Below are 25,981 nucleotides of genomic sequence, written 5' to 3'. Positions count from 1 at the left end.
TTCACCTGCCGATTTGGTGATCTCATCTACGTCCCGGAGATTAGGAATAAATTGTTCAATATTCTCAAACTCACACACTCGCTTATTGATATAAATTGCAAGACCACCACCCCGACCCGAAGTTCTGTTTGAGCCCTTAAGTAGAGGTTCATGGAAACCCTCGAGTAAAATATCAGTTACGCCATTGGGCAAATTGGATTCAATGAGATTGGTTTCGTTCAGACATAGGACATCGTACTTGCAGTATGTTTCTATGTTTTCTCGCAGGTGTTCAATATTCTTGATCAGCGATCGAATATTCAGTGAAAATAATTTCAGCTCGTTTGCTCCTGAGTTCTGTACGTGCTTCTGTTCCTTATATCTACATTCTACCAGTATATTTGAAATTTCATCAAAGTACTCCCTGTCCTGTTCATCATCAAGTTGATTACCTATATCATTTGCAATGTTTTCTCTATCATATGGATTAAAAAATAAGTCATGTAGGTGGCTGTAATCATCAAGTAGATGGTGTGGTTCGTAGTTGAAACCAGGAATCATAGATTCACAACATGTTTTACAACCTAACTCGTGTTTCATACACTTGGAATGTATACTTTTTCCACACCAGTTACAATATCTTAGGTTTTTTGGTGAATAGCACCATCCTGCACAGGAATTGCATTTAACTTTGAATACAGGCCCGAATGCAGGCTTCTCGACTGGTGAATGGCACGCATTGATAGGGAGGGCACTGGCTAAACAATCGTAACAGGTCCAAGAAAAGCCTGAAGATATTATGTGCAGGGAATCAGATTTCGAGAGTCTCATACATTTAGGATGCTTGGTGTCGTTGCAAAGTGAGCAAGTAAGCAGAGGCGCGGTTTTTGGAATACGTTTGTTACATTTATCACAAACTTTCGCTTTAGGTAAGCTTGACATTTAAAGATTGCAATTACCGAGATTCACCGATAAGTATTTATACCTGCGGTCTCTATATATAGATATACCAAGAGAAAGAAAAAGGAGGAGGAGAAAAGAGAGGAAGAAGTAAGAAAAATAAGAAAATTAATTTGATAAATCTAACGAGAACTTTCAGTTCTGTGTGAGAGATTATCGTCAAAAATTAAAAATTGAAAAACGAAAAACTGTGTTTACAATTTACTCTTTACTAGACTGAAAATTCTACTTTTTGGTTACCTAGCAACCGTAGAGATTCAGACATTTTATGTTGCACTTGGCAACAGCTTGCTTGTGTTGTTGTAAGTCACTAGTCAGTGTGTCTGTCAGTGTATCTGCATAGTGCAGAGTGTGTACAATGTATTTCAGTGCCGAGTACATGGCACCGGAATCGCGTGTGGCAAATTACGTGTACTTAATTACTTTTTAATGTAAGTCGCCTTATCATCGGCGTTATCTCTCTAAAAAGAAGATTAGACATTTAATTCGCTACTCTTGCATCAAGTTACAAGGCCGAGCATAAAGTTTGTAGTAAGTATTATTTTGTTGGAAATTGATTTTGTTTCTTGTGTTCAGTGCATTTCTAAAGACTTAAATATTTGGTCACATACGATTTATACTTTGATCTCTAGATTGAAACTTTACTATTCTGTTAAATGGATTTATCGTTCATTTCCAGGACTGAGACTCTTCATGCAATTTCACAAAGTCATAACGTAGTGGTAAAGGGCCACGTCTAAATCCAAGGCAGACTAATACAACATGGACCCAGGTATCAGACGTGACTTTCTGTCCGCTGTAGTTAAAGTGTAGGCCGTCACGTGCTAGATGACCCCATCCGAACGATAGGTTATCAAACAGATGTATGTTGGCATGACGAAGGGAGCATTTAAACATAAGCTGATTGAAGAAGTTAATGTTCGGGTTCAGTTCATTGTACGGGTCTGCATTCATGGTCACGTTTGTAACGGAATCAAATAGAAACTGGGTTTTCGGATACTGTACGACAAAGTTTCTGACATGATCATGCAAAATTTGGGCGTTCACACCATTTTTCCTCATGTCGTTTACCCCAGCACTAATAAGAACTATGTCCGAGGATTTGATAGATTCTTTGTGTTCCTCAAGATCGCGCAGCAGGAAGAGATTTTCGCGGAAGGCAACTACGGGCGCTTTAAACTTGGAACAGTCGAAAGAAGAGTTTTTACTGTCTGATAATACTAACACCCGTTTGGGTCGCTGAGGTTCATTGGCGGGGATTTGTGGGATGTTAGGGGTCAATTTTCGAAGTGTTATACTAATCCTCGGCCTGTCAAAATTAGCAGGATCAACCTTAGGGACGGCATGGTCAAAACTATCCTGAGATTTACGTGACATGACGTAGCACTCGCCGTGCTTCACAGTTAAGCTCTGTTTGCGGTATTCGCCAGGTGGGCGGCGACGGAAAACAACTTCTCGAGCTCCCCCGAAAGAAACTGTGAGAATATTACTATCTCTAGCTATACACTGTTCATCATCCGAGTGAGGGGGTATGTAATCGTCGGGGGTATCATACTTAGTCACCATGAAGCTATTGAACTCGGAGTAATCAATATCATTTGATTTGCACATATCCGCCACAGCAAGTAGAATTTCAGTGAGATATGAATCCTTTGGCAAGGCCTTCTTCTTGTGATAACCCCCAGTGTACTTGTAAGGTAAATCGCCGAAGTAAGTTACTTTCCTATTCGCAAAGCTGCACTCAAAAGTCAGTTCAGAATTAAGCTTTTCAAACTCAAACCTCTCGAGAAAGCTACCGGAATCCAGTGCGATGAAGGGCTGCTCCTCTATATCTTGAACGTGAGAAGTTTCCGTCACTGCCGTTTCAGGGAGGGTGGGTGGGGGGTGGGTGGCGGGATCAAGCTTCTGTAGGGAGGAGACGAGATCCTTGGCGTCTTCTAAGCTCTTCTTTAGATCTGTCATCGTATCGTTCGCGGACCTCGAAAACAGTTGTGTTAGTTTAGTGAGTTTGTTAGTCGTCTCGCTCGGTGATTGGCAACACACATTATCTTGAAGGTTCAATTTGAGTAGTTCCTTCTTTTTAAGGACGGTTAGATTACAAAGAGTTTCGTCGTCCATTCCGAAAGATTTCAGCTCCCGATCGAGCTGGTATCCTACTAGTTTACCAATCAGGTCCATGCAAGTTGCCGTGGTGAAACAATATGTGCGACCGCTTAGCTCAGTCTGGGTCTCCATTTCAGTCAAATTGCAAATCGAAATGTAGTGACTTACTTTAGTAGGGAGGTTTTTGTGGCTTTTAGGAAAAGGACCGCTCTGTGTCGGTACCACTGAGCCCGTGAGTTCGTCTGTTCGTCTGTTCGTCAGTAGTTACAAGCTGTATGCTGTAGCCAGTGCGTCGTAAAAACGGCTTATCTCATCAATTAGCGAGAGAGATAAAAGACAAACATATACGAGATGTAAAAAGTGATATGTATATCCACAGGGCACTAGAAAAAAAGCAGGTCACAGCACTGCTTCTATTGGACTACAGCAAGGCCTTCGACATGGTTGACAGCAGTATTCTTCTGAGAAAACTTGAGCACTATGGAGTTCGGGGATTGGCTTTATCTTGGTTTCACTCATATCTTACCGATAGAGAGCAATACGTGAGCGTCAACAACTGCAAGTCCTCTCACCTCAAACTTAACTACGGAGTACCACAGGGCTCCATTCTCGGACCAATTCTGTTCATAATTTACATCAACGACCTTCCTCAGATTAGTAATTTAGCTAAACATATTTATTTCGCTGACGACGCAAACCTAATAATAAGTACAGATACATTTGAACAACTTAATGCAATGGTGAATGAGATTCTGACTTTGATAATTGATTGGGCTACTAATAACGGGCTTAAATTAAATGCTAGCAAAACTAAATATATGATCTTCACAAATAAGAAAACTGAGGATATAGAAATTTACATGGGAGGTGAACGATTAAAGCAAAGTGATCACGAAAGGTTTCTTGGCGTGATCATTGATACCAAGCTAAATTGGGCCCACCACATTAGACATTTAGCCACTAAAGTATCTAGAAATGCGGGCATACTCTACAAACTCAAAGGCTCTGTACCTAACAAAGCACTCAAGTTGATATACAACAGCTTTGTTCAGTCTCACTTGTATTACTGCTGCACAGTTTGGGGAACAAAATCGCTAAACTCCGTTAAAAGAGTCTTCTCGGCCCAGAAAAAGGGCATTCGCGCTGCAGATAACCAATACCACCGCTATTTTTATGACAAAGATCTGAACAGTACACCTTCACACACAAAGGAAATTTTCAATAAACTAGAAGTATTAGCTTTACCGAACGTGATAGCTAAATGTATATTATGCTTAATGCACAAAGTTTATTCTAACACTGCACCACCAAATATTATAAAAATGTTCACTGTTTCAAACTTAAACGCACCTAGAAGAGAACCTGAGTTCTTTGCAGTACCATTTAACCGTTTATGTAATTCAGACAAGAGCATTTCTTACATTGGGCCTAAGTTATATAACAAAACAGTCAACATTATTAACAAGGACATAAAATATGTCACGACTTGCCTACAAGACAAATTCCTAAATTCATTCAAGTCTACAGTCAGCAAGCATGTGCTTACTGCACAAGCACTTAACCCGGATGACAAGGACTGGAACAACTCAAATTTCGTACTTTTAGAAATTTAAATAATTTGGTACAACATACGTTGATAATAACGAGCAACAAAACTTTAACCTCATAACGAAATATGACTATCTTCGAGCATTTTCTACAATGCTATCGCTACCGCGCAATTTCACTGTCATTTACAAGACAAAAATATCACCGCGCATTCTTCAGACCCTGTGTTGCTGTTCTAAATTTATGTCAAGAGATAAGAGTTATTTAAAAATTCTTAATAGTAGTACTATTCAAATTTGCTAATAGCGTAATCATATTTTATACATTATTCATATTTTATACATTGTGTGCATATATTTATATTTGATTGTAATTAAAGATTTTAAGGCGTTAGTGCCGAGCAATGCCTCTGGGTAGTGCTCCTCAATCAGCTGATCAGACCAACAGTGAAATCACTAATATAACTAATATAACACTAACGATCCCAGGAAAATGTTTAAAGCAGTATGCAGTAAGACATCTTCAAAAATTTAAACCACCTAATAACTCAATTGCAGTGGATATCAAATGAAAAAGGTTGTTTGATTGCATTTGACTACATGAAAGCGTTTGTTGTAAAAAAAACATTTTACTCGTGATGACCAACCTTTTGAGCTTATTGAAGCTTTTGAAAACAAACACCTTTAAATTAAATATTGTTGTAATAATAAGGGAATGAGTTTTTCTATTTGAGCTGTTTAGTTCACAGAAAAGCAGATATGGACTGCTTTAAAACTTTTATTTTGGAAAAAGTTTGTTTCAGTAACCATTGAGAACCAGTGGCCTTTTGTAACTGCATCTTTAACCTCAGTTTCATTTTGAAACGTCAAGTGACTGGTAAAGCTTCAAATATTGTGTTCTGTGAACATTTATTCTAGTATTTTGAAGTGTAGAAATTGTTAAGATCTTTAATTTTGTACTAAATCGCTCGCCCAAAAATTTTACGTGACTTTGGTTTTTTTGGTTTTGTAGCAGTACAAAACGGTTTTACATAAACCCTAACCCAACCCTAACCCTAACCATAACCCCGAAGCTATCCATAATCTTAACCACAACCCTAACCCTAACCCGAGCCCTAAATAATCGAATTCACGTTTTACTAGCCTGTCACGTGACCAAAACGGTTGTTTGCCCATAACTCTCCAGGTAAGCATTTTAACCCTACGTCATGGGGGGTGATTCGGAATCAGCGTCCAAAAATACACCGATCTAGATCATTTTCATGCCTAAAGGGCCTTTTCACAAGAATTTTCTTAAAATTTGGGCGAGCGATTTAGTAGGAGCGCTAAATTATTGATACTTTATAACGTCTTAACGGGGTATAATTTTGTTAGGTAGGTATTTAAAATTATTAGTCTTTTGGAAATTGAAGTTTTGACCTTTACTATTTATTGTTAATAAAATGCTCATTGTAGCCAGTTATTTTAAGATTTTTACCATCATCAATGAGCTTATTGAGGGTCTGTCATGTGCTCTCAATGTTTCTTTTACTGGACTTGAAATACATGCCATGCAGCCACCTCGGGCTTGAAAAATGGGAGGGCCAATGGTCCTGCAAATGGAATACCCAACGAGCTAATTAAGTTCTTTAATTAAATACTTTATAGTATTGTAGCGCAATTTTTTCATATGTTGTAGACCTTGCTCTATCCAGTACAGCGCCCTTTTGCTTGCAGTAGCGCGAAAGCACATGGTTAGATGAATTGTAGAGCTGCCGCGCACGAGTGCGCGGCTGTATCTTGGCCACTTAGTGAAAGGACAATGTAATGTAATGGGGCCGGGGTCACGGCGTAATATTGTTACATGGGGACCTCTACTCAGGCTATCATGTTCATAAACATAAAACATAGAATAGAGATTCGGCGGAATGACAGGCTGAGCGCGGCCCAGTAATGTCAATGATATTGTAGCGCGATGAATTACTGGGCCGCGCATCTTCTCGCAACATGTAGATCAGCGAGATGCAAAGGATTGACATCGTGAATCAAAACGTGGTGCACTGGTGCAACATAAAGCGCAATGCACTAACTTAACTGGGCCACGCTGCGCATCAAGTAATGTTTCTCACAATCACAATCTTCGGCCCGCGTGATCAGCAAAATGCATCACTGGTATGGGGTCGTTCACATATTACGTAATCAGCCGAGGAGAGGGGGGTTAGGGTAATTACAAGGGGGAGGGGGTTTTGGTCGTTGATTACTGGGCCGCGCTCAGCCTGTCATTCCGCCGAATCTCTATTTGGATGTTTATGTTTATGAACATGATAGCCTGAGGTCCCCAGCTAGGTAAGTCGTTGATTACGTAATCAAAGTTTTCTTTTTTACCACTAGACTCAATTTCATTCTTTTTCACACTTTCATAATAGTGATAAAATTTAGAAATTGATCGAATATCCGGCTATAATAGTAAAAGGTGCTTGGCTGGATATCATAATATATATAACAATGATTTCGGCTCATCATGATAGCATGGTCAGGGCCGGTAGCATGAAACGTAGAGAAAGGTGTTTTCTAGGGAAAAAAGTCCAGGGGGGCAGCCATGATTAATTGATTAATTTTGTTTTACTTAATTATTCGCAGCTTGGCGAGGCCAATAGCGCATCGCGCTACAACAGCCATGATTAGGATGATGATTAATCACTGTACACTCGACTGTCACGTGACTTTTTAAACACTTTCTCTTGGTGGCCCAGAATGACTATTCGAAATCCTAGCCCTCTAATCTGATCCCAACCTTAACCCTAACTTGTATCACGTCTTGACCCCCCACGGTCGTTTCACTAGGTCCTGACGCGATACAGGGGGAGCCGCGCACTCGTGCTCGGCGGGTTATACAACGTATGACAAAACCCTAACCCAATCTCTAACAAAAGCATATGCTGAAACCCTAACCGGGCCTAACAAGAAATTAGACTAACTTCCGTATATGGTCATATCACGTGATCGAGACAGTTTTTCGCCAATATCTCGCTAGGGGAGCGTTTTAACCCTATAAAAGTTTAAAAGAAATATTGGTCTTTGGGTAGGGTGAAATTTTATGTTATGCATCGACCAATATTTGTTACAAATTTATAATGGGCAATAGAAATTCGTCCTTTTCATTATTAAAACAACAATATCACGGTGAAACACAATAAATATTTTCCAATAAGTTAAGTCAAAACAGTTTATAAATATTCCGCAAAATAGACAATTAGTGTGTATTATAAAGGAGTAACTACTGTAACTAGAGATAGTTGCACAATAATAGTGTGCACAACAATTAGATGAAAGAAAAAAGCTTAGCCTGCCTCTAACCTAGGTAACAATTGTCACAAGAGGACTACAGTAAATATGGGAACCATATTGGTAACTGAAATTAACTACATTTATCACTAATTTTATAAATTATAGAAACTAAAGAAACGAGGTAATCACAGTACATACCGGTGGCAATTATTATAGTGCTAGTATATAGTTACTAAATGTGAACGAGGTATGATAACCAGGTTCCTTATTAAAACAACTTAAATAGGCTATTAGTAACTAAGTAACTACAGGAACAACATGTAACATGTTGTATTATAAAGGAGTAACTACTGTAACTAGAGATAATTACTGCATGTTGCAATAAAAATTACAGTAACTTAAAGTAACTACAGTAGCAACTTGTAGCTTTAGCAACTATGTCTATAATAGCGAGAACTCCTCCTTTTTCCGTAATCCATTTTAGACTTTTGTGTAGAAATTAGTATTTCCAAACTGCCCCTAATTTGGCTTTCGTAATATGCGCAATGCAAATGATACCTATTACCTAACTGAATTAATGTAGCTATGCCTATAGCTAATTTAGTGACTAATAAACCTAAGTAAGCTAAATTGTAAAGTAATCATGTTACTAACAGGTTATCTCGGACCATTCAAATTACCACGTCGGTAACTTTTGTCCATCGCCCCATTTTGGAGCAGAACTTATTTAAACTTCCATACCAAGCCCTAGCCTCCACCTCCTCGAAAAGTAATTTTATCTAATCTGCCAATTTATACCACAATGTGTAAACAAAAACCTTAAGCCGTGACATAAACACTAACTGATGCAAAAACCTAAGGTCGTAACATAGACACTAACTAAATAGCTAGACTACATCCCTTTCAAAACATTGTTAAATACAATAGATAACACTTATAGTAATCACGATAAGTTACTATGGTAACTAGTAGTGTAACTATGGTAACTAGTAGTGTAACTATGGTAACTAGTAGTGTAACTATGGTAACTAGTAGTGTAACTATGGTAACTAGTAGTAATACTAGATAACACTTATAGTAGTGACGATGTATAAGTAATGGTAGCCAGGTAACTTGTGCTATTAGTTGGAATAATGTTCTCAAATAAATTTGTCGAAAAAGTTAGCTTTGACTCGTGAGATCGATTAACCAAAAAACTTACCCAAAAACAGTCAAAATGTCTAGATTTTATGTAGAGAATCAAATTTCTTGATTCTATGTACAGATGACTACTACTCGTGATAAAGTTACATATCTGCCGCGGCTGAAATTGCAAAAAATAAAATAAAATTGAACGTAATTATATCTGCAGAGTGCACGCATCCCACTTTGAGCGAGTCCTTCTTTGTTGTGACTTATTTTTACCAGTTTCAATATGTCTCAAGTTATCAAACTGGTGGGTGCTCAGTTCTACACAAATTTTTTCTGAGTATCAACTTGACTTGACTGAATTTAACCTTCACGAAACCAATAATCACTATCGAAATTGAGACAGAGGTCCGGTCTAACAAGTCATAATCTCAAGTCGCGTAATGTGACGTCATACCACGTGCAGTGGTTGTTATGGTAACGTGGTCTCAGCCCGTTAATCTAATGTTTCTAGGAGGACTATCTGACGAATCAGAGCTGTTGTCGCTGGTGTTGGCACTGAAATGCTCGCTCATTAGCTCTATCTTGTCCAGGAGGTGAATAGGAACCTCTCTCACCACCTCGCCCTCAGGGGCAGACTGGGAGCTGACTGCTAGCGGAGAGAGAGGAGCCGGGCTGTGGTTCCTGGCCCTGTATTCTACTGTAGGGGACCTGTGCCCCAGTCCCATCGTACACGGTCTTTTGGGAGGACTAGCACAATCCGGCTCCACTATCTTCCTCTTTAAAGTGAAGGAACTGGCTCGGGTGAAGGAGTTAGGAGAGACGCAGCGTGCAGGGAGGGTGGGTGGAGTAGAGAAAGGTGGTGAGGGAGAAGGGGTGGTGCTGCGGTGAGGGGGGAGGCGCTGCTCCACATTACCATGACAACGCAGGGGACGGGCAGGGGAATTAACGGGGAGGATAGCCGGACGTACGGGGGACACAGCAGGGGGGCGAGCAGGAGAAGTGAGACTGCGAACAGGGGAGCCCAGGTGTCGTGGGGAGGAGGGACAACTGGAGACTTGAGATATTCCGTCTTCTTTATCCTGGGGGAGTGAATTGTTAACAACTGGATACTTGAGATATTCCGTCTTCTTTATCCTGGGGGAGTGAATTGTTAACAACTGGATACTTGAGATATTCCGTCCTCTTTATCCTGGGGGAGTGAATTGTTAATTCAGAACTAAGAGCTTCAAACAGAGCTCTGATATCTATATCTCTATAATCTTCGTAACAGTTTAATGGTTACTTACCTTCATTTCCACAGTTTCATGTTATTACTCACTTTACCACAACCATTTACTTATTCCTTATAACTCATTTATTCATGATCAAGTACTCTAATGCATATGTTTTAGTAGGGCATTCTATTGACAGTTTTTTTGGGACTGATTTGAACGTCCTGCACAGCATATTGAAGCTTCTATAAATAATTTAGTATCCTTATTGTATTGCGGTGTAAATTTGATTCAATTCCATTAATCTCGTGACAATACCTATTACCTGGCCTCTCACCTAAACTACTCACTTAACTTACCGACACATTAAGTTTAGCATCGCAAACATTCTTCAAAGTTAGGCTCTGGGTGAAATTTCTTTCTCCGTTTATATCGTCAAAGGTTTCCTCCTTCATATCTCTGTTAACTTTAAATAATCTCCACTGAGAATCGGCCGGTGATTTTGGGGGTGTCTGAAATGTTCATAGTTAGTGAGATACAGTATAAAAATTGGTTAAAACAGGTTGAATACCCTTTCCTTAATTTGCTGAGGGGTATTCTAAGTAATAATTACAGTACAGTACACCTTTAAAGTTTGAATTAAAGAAATATAATTCTCATGGTGATCACTACAGCTCTTCTCTTCAGAAGTAAACAAGGTAGACTGATTAGATTTCCAAATACATTTATCTAATGTACAACCCCTAGTCCCCTACCCCCGACAAGTTTATCTAATGTCCAACCCCTAGTCCCCTACCCCCGACAAGTTTATCTAATGTCCAACCCCTAGTCCCCTACCCCCGACAAGTTTGTCTAATATCCAACCCCTAGTCCCCTACCCCCGACAAGTTTATCTAATGTACAACCCCTAGTCCCCTACCCCCGACAAGTTTATCTAATGTCCAACCCCTAGTCCCCTACCCCCGACAAGTTTGTCTAATGTCCAACCCCTAGTCCCCTACCCCCGACAAGTTTGTCTAATGTCCAACCCCTAGTCCCCTACCCCCGACAAGTTTGTCTAATGTCCAACCCCTAGTCCCCTACCCCGACAAGTTTGTCTAATGTCCAACCCCTAGTCCCCTACCCCCGACAAGTTTGTCTAATGTCCAACCCCTAGTCCCCTACCCCCGACAAGTTTATCTAATGTCCAACCCCTAGTCCCCTACCCCCGACAAGTTTGTCTAATATCCAACCCCTAGTCCCCTACCCCCGACAAGTTTATCTAATGTCCAACCCCTAGTCCCCTACCCCCGACAAGTTTGATCTCTCAATCTGAAATTCATTATGGGAAAGTTTCCCTAATGAAGGCATTGCTTTTTTGGCTGCTTTCAAACAAGACGCAGTTGATTAACAATCGTCTTCAGCAATAATTATTTTCTCCGCTAATCGCACAATGTACAATGTACAATGTACAATGTACGACTCGCACATGACAAAATGAGAGCAGTTAAAACGCTGCACACCTTCCTCCCACATTCCCACACCGAGACATGAGAAATGTACACATTGAGATGTCGGGGTGTATGTATCCGTGTAAGTTGAGCGCCGCGCAACTAATATCTACAAATTGTAGCTGATAGGATGGGCTGCGGGAATCCCATCACAAAAAATGAATTTGGCGCCCGCGCGCTCCAACTAAATTTATAAAAGAGTATATTCTCGGCTTTTGTGGCACGGCCCCTATCTTGTAATTTGCATATTATCGAGCTATAACCAATAACTGTAGCTATTAACAACTACATAATGTACCAAACACATACACTGAACCACTCTAAAACTGTCAGATATAGACTCTCAAAATTGGAGGCGTGCCCCCATTTCTTACCCCTATTGGAGGCGTGCCCCCATTTCTTACACCTATTTGAGGCGTGCCCCCATTTCTTACCCCTATTTGAGGCGTGCCCCTATATTTTCTTATCCCTATTTTACCTAAAAAGGTAAAATGTATATTTTAAATGGGAAAAGCGTTCCACACATGTTAAGAATACATCGCCTTGATTTAAACACATGACTTGATTAAAAATATGGCAAAAGTTAGTTCCTCTTATTAAGTAAATAGAAAGGACTGTGCAGAAGCTGTAATGATCGGTATCTTGATCGAGAACTGTACAGTGTACATTTTCAAACACGCCAATAATTCTGACATCCTGCTGCACACAATATATCACATGGTTTTGTATTTCCACACGAAGCCATCAAGCCATGTCATATTGTATATCTTTATCAAATACTATAATTTTCCGAGTGGAGTTGTACCCCATCCATAATTACTTACATGCTACGAATTTTGACTGATTAAATTTTGCCTTTGTTACAATTTTTACTTTTGAGTTAATCAACGGCCAGGTAGCGCAGTTGGTTAGAACGCCTGTCTTACAATCGTTAGGTTGCGAGTTCGAAACCCACTGACTGCCTGGTCGTGGGGTTAGCGTCGTCGACGTTCAGCTAAGGATCATGAGTGGTCTATGCAGCCCCCCGGTCTACTCAGCCGAATACTCGAGAAATCGGGTGTGAGGGTTAAATGAGGAGCTGCACATTGCAGCAAAGTCTCGGACGAAGAAAGTATGGTACACACTACCTTAACCGTCACTGGCCAAAAAGATCCTTCGGCTTCCTGTAATTGGCTGGTTGCACTTGTGTAACATTGTGGCTGTTGGAATACACCGAAGTAAAATAAGTGTCTAGATAAAAAAAAAAAAAAAAACTGTGATGATTATATATAATATAATATGATTATATATGAATTTTACTTGATAGAGTGCTTTTTACAGGCTCTAATGATGTAGTTTTACGAAGATTTCAAGCCTTACGACTGACGGGATCTAACTTACCGAGAAACTAGCGTGACGGGATCTAACTCACCGAGAAACTAGCGTGACGGGATCTAAATTACCGAGAAACTAGCGTGACGGGATCTAAATTACCGAGAAACTAGCGTGACGGGATCAACTTACCGAGAAACTAGCGTGACGGGATCTAAATTACCGAGAAACTAGCGTGACGGGATCTAAATTACCGAGAAACTAGCGTGACGGGATCTAAATTACCGAGAAACTAGCGTGACGGGATCTAACTCACCGAGAAACTAGCGGGACGGAATCTAACTCACCGAGAAACTAGCGTGACGGGATCTAAATTACCGAGAAACTAGCGTGACGGGATCTAACTCACCGAGAAACTAGCGGGACGGGGTCTAACTTACCGAGAAACTAGCGTGACGGGATCTAACTCACCGAGAAACTAGCGTGACGGGATCTAACTCACCGAGAAACTAGCGTGACGGGATCTAACTCACCGAGAAACTAGCGTGACGGGATCTAAATTAACGAGAAACTAGCGTGACGGGATCTAACTCACCGAGAAACTAGCGTGACGGGATCTAACTTACCGAGAAACTAGCGTGACGGGATCTAACTCACCGAGAAACTAGCGTGACGGGATCTAACTCACCGAGAAACTAGCGTGACGGAATCTAACTCACCGAAAAACTAGCGTGACGGGATCTAAATTACCGAGAAACTAGCGTGACGGGATCTAACTCACCGAGAAACTAGCGTGACGGAATCTTACTCACCGAGAAACTAGCGTGACGGGATCTAACTTACCGAGAAACTAGCGTGACGGGATCTAACTCACCGAGAAACTAGCGTGACGGGATCTAACTTACCGAGAAACTAGCGTGACGGGGTCTAACTCACCGAGAAACTAGCGTGACGGGATCTAACTTACCGAGAAACTAGCGTGACGGGATCTAAATTACCGAGAAACTAGCGTGACGGGATCTAAATTACCGAGAAACTAGCGTGACGGGATCTAACTTACCGAGAAACTAGCGTGACGGGATCTAACTTACCGAGAAACTAGCGTGACGGGATCTAAATTACCGAGAAACTAGCGTGACGGGATCTAACTTACCGAGAAACTAGCGTGACGGGATCTAACTTACCGAGAAACTAGCGTGACGGGATCTAACTTACCGAGAAACTAGCGTGACGGGATCTAACTCACCGAGAAACTAGCGTGACGGGATCTAACTCACCGAGAAACTAGCGTGACGGGATCTAACTTACCGAGAAACTAGCGTGACGGGATCTAACTTACCGAGAAACTAGCGTGACGGGATCTAACTTTAACTCTGACAGCTGAGATGTTCTCCGATAAACCGTCCGGGAGAAATGAACGTGTGGGGGATTGGTTGCCATGGATACTGGTAGCTGGTGAAGCGTAACCAGCCGATACGTGTAATGGAGACATTGACTGCGGAAACCTGAAAATATACTCAGATTTTTAAAAGAGCATTATTTTATATAGAGAGTATAAGTAAAGTATAATAGTACTATGTTTAAGAGAAAGCAGAAGGGTTCCCAAACAACTTCAATCTAAATCAGCGCAGGAACAACTATCCTGGTAGTTTTTCACAATAACAAACTACAAAAAACTCATTTATGTCTTGATTCTAAATTGTTCTTGATCTAAATGTTAGCTGAAAGAATCTAGATTAAATTCAAGGAATGAAACCTCTGTGGGGAGAAAGAAGGGAGCTGAACTTTAGGTTTGGTGTGTGAAGTAACATTACTATTGTTAATGTTCAGTCCACTGTGTGAGGAGATGTTACATACAGCATGTCTAGCTTCAGTCTCACTGTCAGTAAACTCCATATCTGTAATCGTTACCATGGTTACAATATATATATACAGTCTCACTGTCTGTAAACTCCATATCTGTAATCGTTATCATGAAAATTCTCACCTGTGCTGAGATTTAGAGGTTCATTGTAATGCTGACCTGTACTGAGATTTAGAGGTTCATTGTAATGCTCACCTGTACTGAGATTTAGAGGTTCATTGTAATTCTCACCTGTACTGAGATTTAGAGGTTCATTGTAATTCTCACCTGTACTGAGATTTAGAGGTTCATTGTAATGCTCACCTGTACTGAGTTTTAGAGGTTCATTGTAATTCTCACCTGTACTGAGATTTAGTGGTTCATTGTAATTCTCACCTGTACTGAGATTTAGAGGTTCATTGTAATTCTCACCTGTACTGAGATTTAGACGTTTTGTTTTGAAACCCCACGGTGGAGGTTGGCGTGTGCCGCAATTTATTGATCAATGGTTATTACATAAATGAAATTATAGAAGTCACACTAAAATATAATAATGTAAAATAAATATATTAAAATAAATGCCCTACTAAAAGTACTATATAACTAACGGTCTGCAAAACTGGTTGAAGTCGCAATTTGTAAACATGCTAATTACTATTTAATAATAATAGATAAAAAGTTTTGCGCGGCAGATGTAAATTCGGCATTGCATAATGGCAGTGAAATTAAAATGATATGTTGTTGATAAAAGATCATAGTCATTTGTCGCGAGTGATCTTTCTTTACGAGTTGTCGCTTACTAACTCGGTGCTGTAGTCTATTTGCGAGCGCCCTTCTCTTTGAGACTTTCTTAGCCCAGGTATACTATAAAGTAAGAAATTTGGCCAATTTTCATCGTCTCCTGAGCTTTGCAGCTTGAGGAGTTCGCGCTTAGCTGAATTTTTAAAGATTTCAATTGAAAAGGTAGAACTTGGAATAGTTATATCCTTACTTTGTTTTGTAATAGAGAGCATGGGTCCTTTGAAGAAAAGAGTATTTCTAAATGTTGGGCCGTTGTAAGTTGTGAACCAAGAAAGGTTATGTTCGTATGTGGAATTATAGGTGGGAATATCGTGAGGGAAAAGTTCTTTGATGGATTTAGGGAGAAGGCTTGGCATGTTCCTTACTTTGTGTAGTAGAATAAGAGCGTTTTTTACAATGACGCTATGGACTGTTAGGATATTATGCAATCTAAACGCACTTTTTGTGTGCTCCGGGGGATTGCCGTCTTTATATCTATAATTTACATATCCTGACATAACAGCTCTAATTCCCTGCTTTTGCTTGGTGAACAGAGATTCAATGTGACATTTTGAGGCAAATCCCCACACTAAAGAACAGAAATTTAGATGGGATTGGATAAGGCTTTGGAAAATGTTTAGGCGGGCTTTGATAGGTAGAAGGTGCTTTAGCTTATACATAACTCCGAGGTAGCGACCCATCTTTATTCTAACGGCCGTAATGTGTTTTTGCCAAGTGAGCTTTTCGTCTAGGATCACTCCTAAAAATTTTGCTTCAGTCTTACGTTCGATTACAGTGTTGTCAATGGACAAATTAAAGCCGCTGAAGTCGATTCTTTTTCTAGTGAAAATCATGTAACACGTCTTTTTTACATTTAAAGATAGCCCATTAACACCTACCCAATCTACAAGACGTGAAATTAGCTGATTAGCTTTTAATTGTATTTCTTCTAGGGTGGTTCCACTAATTAATATGTTTGCGTCGTCGGCATAAAGGATGAACTTTGCAAAATCACTAATTCCAGGTAGGTCGTTTATATAAATTACAAATAAGAGAGGTCCTAAAATGCTACCCTGAGGTACGCCGTAAACTATGGGCATGCTAGAAGAGCAAGTTCCGTTTAAAGTTACGTATTGAGATCGATTACAGAGGTAAGATCTAAACCATTCGTGCGCGACTCCCCTGATCCCATAATGGTCAAGCTTCTTAAGCAAGGTCTCATGATCAAGCACGTCAAAGGCTTTACTGTAATCGAGCAGGAGCAGTAGGGAAATTTGTTTCTTTTTCAGAGAGTGTAGTATACAATTTTGGGCATTGAGCAGTGCATGTTCGCACGATCTTCCTGGCCGAAATCCGTATTGATTTTCGAAAAGAGAATCGTTCTTATCTAAAAATTCTAAAACACGAGCATGCATAAGTTTCTCATAAATTTTCGAGAATGATCCCAAAAGAGAGATCGGCCTATAATTAGCTACTTCCAATTTTGAACCACCTTTGTGGATAGGAACGACTTTCGCAGTTTTTAGAGCATTTGGGAAGGTACCACTGGAGAACGAACAGTTAATGACATTAGCTAGTGCCCTGGTAAAGTTTTCGCAGCTGTTTGCAATTTTCAATGGCTCAATTTTACAATCGAGTGTGGACTTGTTCTTAAGCCCTGATATTATCTTTTGGACTTCACCGTGTGATGTAGGCTTAAGAAACATCGAGTTATTACACGAAGCCTTAAGAAAATGCTTGAAACCACCTGGGTCAAAGGTTCGACGGGCAGCGATTTGCCTCTTGATACTGGCTGCAATACCGGAGAAGTAGCCGTTAAATTTCTCAGCGACTGCCAGATCGGAGCTTATAATCGTGCCATCGTCGTCCTTCAGACGGGTGTGTCCGAACTTTTTTCTGTTACGGTTCAGGAGGCCATTGATAATTTTCCATTGATTTTTAGAGCAGTTTTGGTATTTGTCAAACATTTTTTTATAGTACTTTTCTTTGGCTAGATTCACATGTTTGTGACAAAACTTTTTCATTTTATCATACGCGTCGCAGTTTTTTTGTGATGGATTTATAGTTTTTTCAAAAAAAAGTAACTTCCTGCGGTTGCATGCCGCCTCAAGCCAGGGTAAGATCCAAGGCTTTGGGTCAGCTCTTTCGAATTTTCTTCTCGAACTGTCGCGCTTCAGGGGGTATGCAGTATTGTAGTGTTTCATGTACGTTTGATAGATGGAATTGTATTGTTCATCAGCGCACGTTGAGGAGGTAGCATCATCCCAGGTCTCACTTACAATAAGCTCTTTGAATTTAGCATGATTAGCTTCGTTAAATACACGGGCCTCTAATTTCAAGCTAGTGTTGTTGTTCTTTACACGTTGACTACGGAATCGCTCGTTCAAACTAGGTGTGGCTCCTAAACTAATGGTCGTGCTAACCGCGAGATGATCTGACATATCCAACGTCACGACATTACAACTAATAACGTTGGTCACGTGATTAGTATACACGTGATCAATAAGCGTTGCACTGTGGTCAGTTACCCTGGTAGGCTTGGAGACAGTCTGGGCAAACCCATATTTTTCTAGTAAGCTTATAAGATCCTGGCTGTAAGCGTCGGTATCGTATTTTATAAGATCAATATTTGCATCACCCAGGAAGACTATCTGCTTTCTGGAGTGTCTATCAAGACCCCTGAGCACGTTTTCAAACTTTTCAAGGAATTTTTTAGGGCTTGTGGATGGCGAGCGATTTACGTGCAGGTTCTTTGATAAAGGGCTCGTGAAACTGTTCGATTTCAATGTCGTTCAGACCATTAGGAAGATTAGAAATTTTACAGTTGGTTTCATTGAGGCAGATGAGGTCAAATTTGGAGAATGTTTCTATTTCTGAGTTGAGACACAGTTAATAAACTGCGGAGTGACTAAAATGCTATACAGCAAAAACAGAAAGCTCCAACCAAACACTCCACCTACTGATCCTAACCACCCTAACAACTCTCAAGCTCTCTCTCTTCAACCCTCATTCCCTCACTCCTCTTGGTGCACAAAACCATTCTAACCTATGTATGTCCCCCTTACGGGTTCCACAAGCCCAACGGTACATAGTTAGACGAAAAACAGAGAAGCCTTGATTGCCAGATCAAGGACTGCATCAGTAGCAGCGAAATACGGATATACCTTCTCCCTTACAGTCAGCGAGCTGACAACTATCTGACTGTGTCTTTTAGGCCTTGCCACACCACCTTCGCTATTGCATCCGCTCGCCCGTATTCACTGACACATGCCACACCTGGGTTTAGTATGAAGATGTACGCATATTCACCCAAGATGCGGAGATGCCTCAGTTTAGCAAGTTGAGATACAACAGCAAACTCACAGGAGCATGGATCAGAATCATCAGTTACCAACCTGACACCGTTTCGGGGCTTTAATCGCAATACGGTTTCCTGTCAGGCGCCCCAGCAGTCCACCCTTGAACCACCATCTGATCCGAGAGTCACTTGAGGAGACCCGTTAGAGCTCGCAATTGGCGACGAGATAACGTTTATGGTTCCTCTAGATGTTATAGTGAACTCTCAAGCTCCAACCTTCCTGAACTCCCACTCCCTCTTTCTCGATAACAAGTAAATCCATCTGGAACAGTGGGCTGCCTCTTTCCCACTGTCCCGTACCAGCTTCTTCAGCTCTCTTCCTCTAAAACCAATCCTCCTCGCAGCTCTCTCCAAACTCTGCGCAACCACTCCCCTAGCTCCAACTTCGACTGCGGCATTAGAACAGCACCAACCTTTCGCCTGAATCTCAGCCTGCAGACCACTGTATCGGTCGAGTTTGTACTCGTGCGATTCAGCGATCCGCTCTTCAGATGGTACTGTTAGCTCCCACCAAATAACTGTCTTTGCCGACCTTGAGAATATCACAAGGTCCGGCCTCAGCCGTGTTTCCACAATCTCACTTGGAAACTTAAGCTGCCCCTCAAGGTCTGACAGCACTATCCAATCCCGATACCCACTCAGGATCCCAAAACCACGACTCTCCTTCCGGTCGTCTGTACCTGCTTTTCTCCTCCCAGCAGGAACAAAATCAATGAACTGTCTTCCATTGCCGGCCTTGTTCTTATAAGTGTTCACTCGGCGATCACAATGGAAGACAACCTGTTCAGAGATCTGCTTCAGAACCTTGTCGTGCCGCCATCTATACCTTCCTTGACTAAGGGCCACCTTACACCCAGCCAAAATGTGCTGAATGGTGCCCATCCTCTCCTCACATAACTTGCACTTCCCATCCTCATCTTCACTCCACTTGGAAACCATAGAGGGGGTTAAGAGGGTGCCGTACACAGCACTTAGCATGAACCCAATAAGTGAGTCACCATACTTAAAAAGTGTATGCCAGCTCAAATCCGTCTTCATTACGAGCTCTCTCCACTCACCCCACCTGCTCTGCATCTCCAGAGAACCTACTTGCACCTCCCTCTCTCTTTCAATGTTCTCCTTCACTCTCAGCATAACCTCCCTCTCTCTTTCCCGCTCATCCATCCTCTCCCAAGGTTTTTTCCAGTCACCAAAACCGATGCCAACTCTTTTTTGAGGTTGCACCATCCCTCGCACCGATTCACAGACCAAATCTCTTCTGGCCTCTTCCAGTTCTGTCTCAGGCGTTCATTCTGTCTCAGACGTTCATTGTAATTCTCACCTGTACTGAGATTTAGAGGTTCATTGTAATTCTCACCTGTACTGAGATTTAGAGGTTCATTGTAATTCTCACCTGTACTGAGATTTAGAGGTTCATTGTGAAGCTGACCTGTACTGAGATAAGAGATTTAGAGGTTCATTGTAATGCTTACCTGTACTGATATTTAGAGGTTCATTGTAATTCTCACCTGTACTGAGATTTAGAGGTTCATTGTAATGCTCACCTGTACTGAGATTTAGAGGTTCATTGTAATGCTCACCTGTACTGAGATTTAGAGGTTCATTGTAATTCTCACCTGTACTGAGATTTAGAGGTTCATTGTAATGCTGACCTGTACTGAGATTTAGAGGTTCATTGTAATGCTCACCTGTACTGAGATTTAGAGGTTTGTTGTAATTCTCACCTGTACTGAGATTTAGAGGTTCATTGTAATACTCACCTGTACTGAGATTTAGAGGTTCATTGTAATGCTCACCTGTACTGAGATTTAGAGGTTCATTGTAATTCTCGCTGCTGCTGGCTGGAGAAAGTACCGAAGAAGTATCCGAAAATGCTGTTTGTGACACACTCAACTGAAGGGTCTGTGGGTTAAGTTTCAACACAAGGAAGTTCAATTATCAGTTGATAATGATAAATAAATCTGTATTCAATTTTCATGAGCAAACATTTTAAAAACCATTTTTACTGTACTAACTCACACTAGGGTACAGATCAAAAGGTTTAGATGTTTTGATCGGAGATGGTCCCTTCCCCTCCTCTGACTTAATGATTTCAGTCTCTGCATTTAGTCTATGTGGTGTAGCGTCCCTTAGTGTAATGTCACGTCTGCTCAACTCAGCCTTCTCCTCTACTCTGCCACAAGTCTTGTTCCCACTCTGCTCGATTTCTCTTTGATAGAGCAATGGATTTTCTGCCTTTTCGCCCCCCTCAGATTCCATAACCTCCTCCTGCTGATCTACTGTAGAGTCTCCATTATCTTCAAACATTTTGGAGACATGTTCCTTAGTGCATTCGTCCATCAAAGCTGGTGGATCATCTGTCTCCTCATCCATTATCTAATGTTGAAGGTAAATTAAAATGTTCAGTATTATCCATTATTTACATTGAAATGTATCAAAATTTGAAAATTAAATTCTTTAAAAAGTTAATTTACTTTTTCTTCATGAAAATTTTTTTCTCGAAATCGACTTTTTAGTTGTTTCTAATAGAAGGGAGTAATATCTATGATCAGCTGCTTTTGATCCTATGGAAAATTATTGTTCCAAGCCAAAGTAATCACCAGTCAAAGGTCAGCACCTATGTGTACAGTGGCGTAACGCTGCCCCGGCCACCCCGGCTACGCCGGGGGGCGTAAAAAAGGCGCCCTTTCTCAACGAAAAGTCGCCCCTAGGTTTTTTCTTGAATTTGTCTTGAATTTTATGACCTCTCACTGAAAGTAACGCCTTATTGGTGTATTCCCCTGTCCAATTTAGCGCTCAGTTGGTGTGAAACAATTTTTGGGGTCCTTTTTTTGCTCCAGGGGCGCAAAAAAGCTGTAGGGGGCGCCAAAAAAAGGCACCCGACCTTTTTTTTGTATTTTTTTTTTAGGGACACAAAAAATTTGGGCGACTTTTTCGAGCCGACGGGGGGCGCCAAGTTAAATCAGCCACTAACGTTACGCCACTCTATGTGTAATTATATTACGCGAGAGAATTTCAATTGCGCCCTGAAAATAGAGTCTATTTAAAGTCTACCTTCTCCTACAGTTTTTGAGCTATCGCCCTGAAATTCCAGGATAATATGTTCTAGGGATCATTTAGAAGATATAAGCTAGACAGAAGACCCCCTAGCGAGAGCAATTTATAGTCATACATACTGAAAATAGAGTCTAAAATCTATCTTCTTTTACAGTCAATATAAAAGAGAATTTGTATTTACAATAGCAACAAGCAGTCCAGGCTTTTACCCACCTGACAACACCCGGAGCATTTCTTCTCTAGGTAGTGTTTATCAGTCTAGATCACAAATTCCAGTTATTTCCTAGTAAATCGAATAGCAGTCTGTTAAGAACACCACTCACAGTACCTTTGATCTTTCTTATGACTGATATTTTCTGCTAGAGACCGAAAATGCATCCAGGTCTGCAGTGAAATCATAAAAATGATAAGCTCAAGATGTACCAATCTAGACTCTAGAGGGACCACCCATGCACATGCCTAAAATCTAGTTCCTTGAGTAGACTCCCAATTACTATGCTCCAGCCACAGGTATGTACGCAGCCTTACCGTACCCAAGCCTGTAATAATAACATTTTATTTAAAGGGAGGACCCCCAACCCATGTAGCTGAGACACCTCACAGCAAGTAGACCAAAGTGGCTCTTGCTTGTAAAATGTGCATCAACTACCCGCCTGGCCCTGGGATCATTTCGTCCGTAAAATATGGGAGTAACAAATAGTCCCTATTATTTTTGTACAACCAGTGCTTGACACTGTTTACTGCTAACTGAATGGAAACTTACTTTACCACTTGGATTGGTAGAACCTGTCAGATTGTATGTAAACTGGAATGATATTTGTGTCAAGTCGTTTATATAGTATATATACATACATAGCATAGGCTACTTGCAGGGGTGTAGGGCACCCCTGGCAACTTGTATGTATCACATCTCAATTATTATTATTCCTTTTTGGGCTTTACCCGATACCCATTGGTTTTAAATATACAATTGGGGCTTTGCACAGTGATTTTATCCATTGCAATTGCATTTCCATTAACTTGCAGAAATTTTGCCTGCCGGATGAGTGATGACTTTAATTTCATGTTTACCAAAATCTTTAACGTTTTTGGTTGGGAATCAGCTTTAAGTATATATAGGGGACGTCATCGGGCATTGGCTCGACCTCCGAGGCGGGGTATCCGCGAGGACCCTGGTCGTAATCAGTGTTAACTTTAAATGGATCACTATGCAATGAAACACACCAGTTGTTACAAGTAATTATCAAACCCCACAGACAACATGTTTGTGGTACATTCTGAAATAGAACACAATTAGTATATATTATATCGACTATCATAAATATATAAACCAAATATATAGCAATTCACAATCTCCCGTTCTTTCTTAAAAAGGCTTTGAAAGATTTAAAATATTAAATATAAAATAAAGGTGTCACAAGAAAGACTATAATCTTTCTAAATATAACTTCCCTCTTTGTGGATACATGCACAACATGTAATAGAAAATCGTTTTAAACGAGCACATTATATAAATCACAAATACCAATATATTCACTCTTTTAACTTCTTTAAGTTTCAAATTATTAAGATTATTAAAATCCTTCACACACAATATTAAAAACTTTGAATACAATGTTTATTATTGGAATACAATTCTAAACAGTTCATTGTCAAATTCTCCTGACGACAATACCTCCCGTAGCAGTGAAGTTGGAGCTCCAGCTTTAGTCAAACAATCTGCAAGCTGTTTCTTTGTTGAAATCCAACGAACTGTCATTTCACTATTGTTCACTCGCTGTCTCAGGCAAGCTATTGGTATCCTCAATCCCTTGTCATCAACATTTTTCGAGGTTTGGATAGCATCATGTAGAGACTTGCAATCAGTCATTACAATGACATCAAGTTTTCCAGATAACATGATCTCACTCAGCTGAGCTTGGATCAACTCACATGTTTCCACTGCTTCGATCATTGCCCAACTCTCCGCTGCTAAAGTACTTTTACATACTCTCCGGATTTTTCTACTCTGCCATGTAATGGGGCAAGATTTTCCTGTAAGCGAAACAAGGAAAATTATGAAGCCTCCCTGAGAGCTACCATCCTTCAAGTTTCCATACGATGCATCACAGAAAACCACTAAGACTGACTCAGGCAACAGTAGTTTCTTAAACCTGAGTGTTAGAGGATTCTTTTCTAAGAACTTTACTGTTTTGTTTACCATTTTCAAATCTGCGATGGTCCCTTCAGTCACAGAATTACTAGCAAAACATGTAGCATAAGCTACATCTGGCCGTGTCTGTGTTGATACCCACAACAACTGTCCGCACACAGTTCTCAGTTGTTGCTTTTCTTTCTCGTTGATCATATTTTGATATATCTTTCTCGAGATCATATTTTTCTGACGGAAGGTTAGCGCTGTTAAGGAATCTGTAGGCCAGGACTGCTTCAGGAAGAGTGATTTTGTGTCTCCTGAGATCCGCTAGCAACTTCTCAAACTCAGATATGTAACTCTGTAGAGACAACCCTTCTGGTCTCACATATTTTTCAAACTTACCGTAAACTCGGTAACAGGTTTGAGCTGAGTCCTCTAAATAGATTTTGTCAAGATGACTTAAAATCTTCGCTATTGCATCCTCTGCAATTAGGACATCTTTTCCCAATGATCGTACTGTATCCTTTATCTTCCCTTGTTTCAATTCTAAGAGCAACGCAGTTCCTTGTCTCTTTTTCTCTAAACCCGTGAACTCTTGCCACAGCTGCAGGTCTAACTTCCAATTGCAGTAGTCCTGATCCTCACTGTATGCCGGTGGGGCTTTGTAATTACTAGTTACTCTAACTGTCTCTGGGGGTGCCATTGCGTCCTTCTCTGCTACCACTTGTTAACTTTAAATGGATCACTATGCAATGAAACACACCAGTTGTTACAAGTAATTATCAAACCCCACAGACAACATGTTTGTGGTACATTCTGAAATAGAACACAATTAGTATATATTATATCGACTATCATAAATATATAAACCAAATATATAGCAATTCACAATCAGCTCTGCACTGTTTCAGTGTATCCTGATGCCTGAAATCTCGGACACTGCCTACGTACGGGGTAGACAGCCACGGATGATTTTGTCTGTGAGCTTTTCATCACTTCCTGACATGAGCCAGACCTCAGCTGGATCCTTCCTTTTCCTTTTTCTTCACTTCCCGTTCAGTCTACCTCTTCATCATCAGTTTGAGTTGCTTCGCCTTGCATTCGAACTTAGCCTCGACAGTTCACCACGGCACCTCTTTTGGATGCCTCCTGCCGGGCAACACTAGCTCTCAGACACTGGCTAACTTACCGCGCACGGTTTAGTTTCTGTGTCTTTTCTGTGGCCGTGTATTCCGTTTTATGCCACCCTCTCTGCCGTTCTCGCGCCTGCGCTCACCCACTCCTCAGTGGGCTGTTCATTTGACAGAGTTACTGGCTGGCACTCCCATCATCTTCTCACTCACCATCACTGCCCAATCAAATTTATGCAATCAAAATCACAATACACCCATAATCATATGATCAAAACACAAAGCTTTGAAATATACTTTTTTTGTTTGAGATTTGAATAACGTTACTGTAATGTTCCAAATTATATTTTAAATGTTCAAAAAAAAAAATGTTCGTGAATCGTGATGTACAACAAACGAGTATAAATTATTCAAACAATATACACATAATATAGCAATGACCCTATATAAAATCAACCCTTTAAGAATTCAAAAAATTCCCTTAACAATCAAAAAAAATTTTTACCCTTGGCCTTGTGGCTCCAAGTTAAGATCTAGACTGTTTATATCAACAATGTTTTTTCTCGCACCTCTGTCTCCACGGAGAGAAATCACTGTTGTTCTGAGGATTTCAAAGCGAAGGCGCTTTCTTATGTATCCTACAGCGTCTGAGTACCTCTGGCCAGTGTGGTACTCCATCT

At 40.6% G+C, this 25,981-nt stretch overlaps 1 protein-coding gene across 1 annotated transcript; it reads right to left on the bottom strand.

Annotated features, from left to right (window-relative positions):
* Positions 1-7,748: 7,748 nt before the first annotated feature.
* On the bottom strand, positions 7,749-21,352 carry LOC134825154 (mucin-2-like). The gene is made up of 6 exons (XM_063837298.1): positions 21,000-21,352; positions 20,777-20,873; positions 14,756-14,897; positions 14,339-14,504; positions 10,558-10,710; positions 7,749-10,066 (listed from the first exon to the last, which is right to left on the bottom strand). The coding sequence occupies exons 1-6, from the start codon at positions 21,318-21,320 to the stop codon at positions 9,473-9,475; spliced, it is 1,473 nt and encodes a 490-aa protein (XP_063693368.1). The 5' UTR covers positions 21,321-21,352; the 3' UTR covers positions 7,749-9,472.
* Positions 21,353-25,981: the final 4,629 nt, after the last annotated feature.

This window comes from Bolinopsis microptera, chromosome 13 (assembly GCF_026151205.1).
Source record: "Bolinopsis microptera isolate Bmic1 chromosome 13, MBARI_Bmic_1.0, whole genome shotgun sequence".
Lineage (NCBI taxonomy): Eukaryota > Metazoa > Ctenophora > Tentaculata > Lobata > Bolinopsidae > Bolinopsis > Bolinopsis microptera.
The sequence above is the reverse complement of the archived record's forward strand: the minus strand, read 5'-3'. Positions and strand labels throughout refer to the sequence as shown.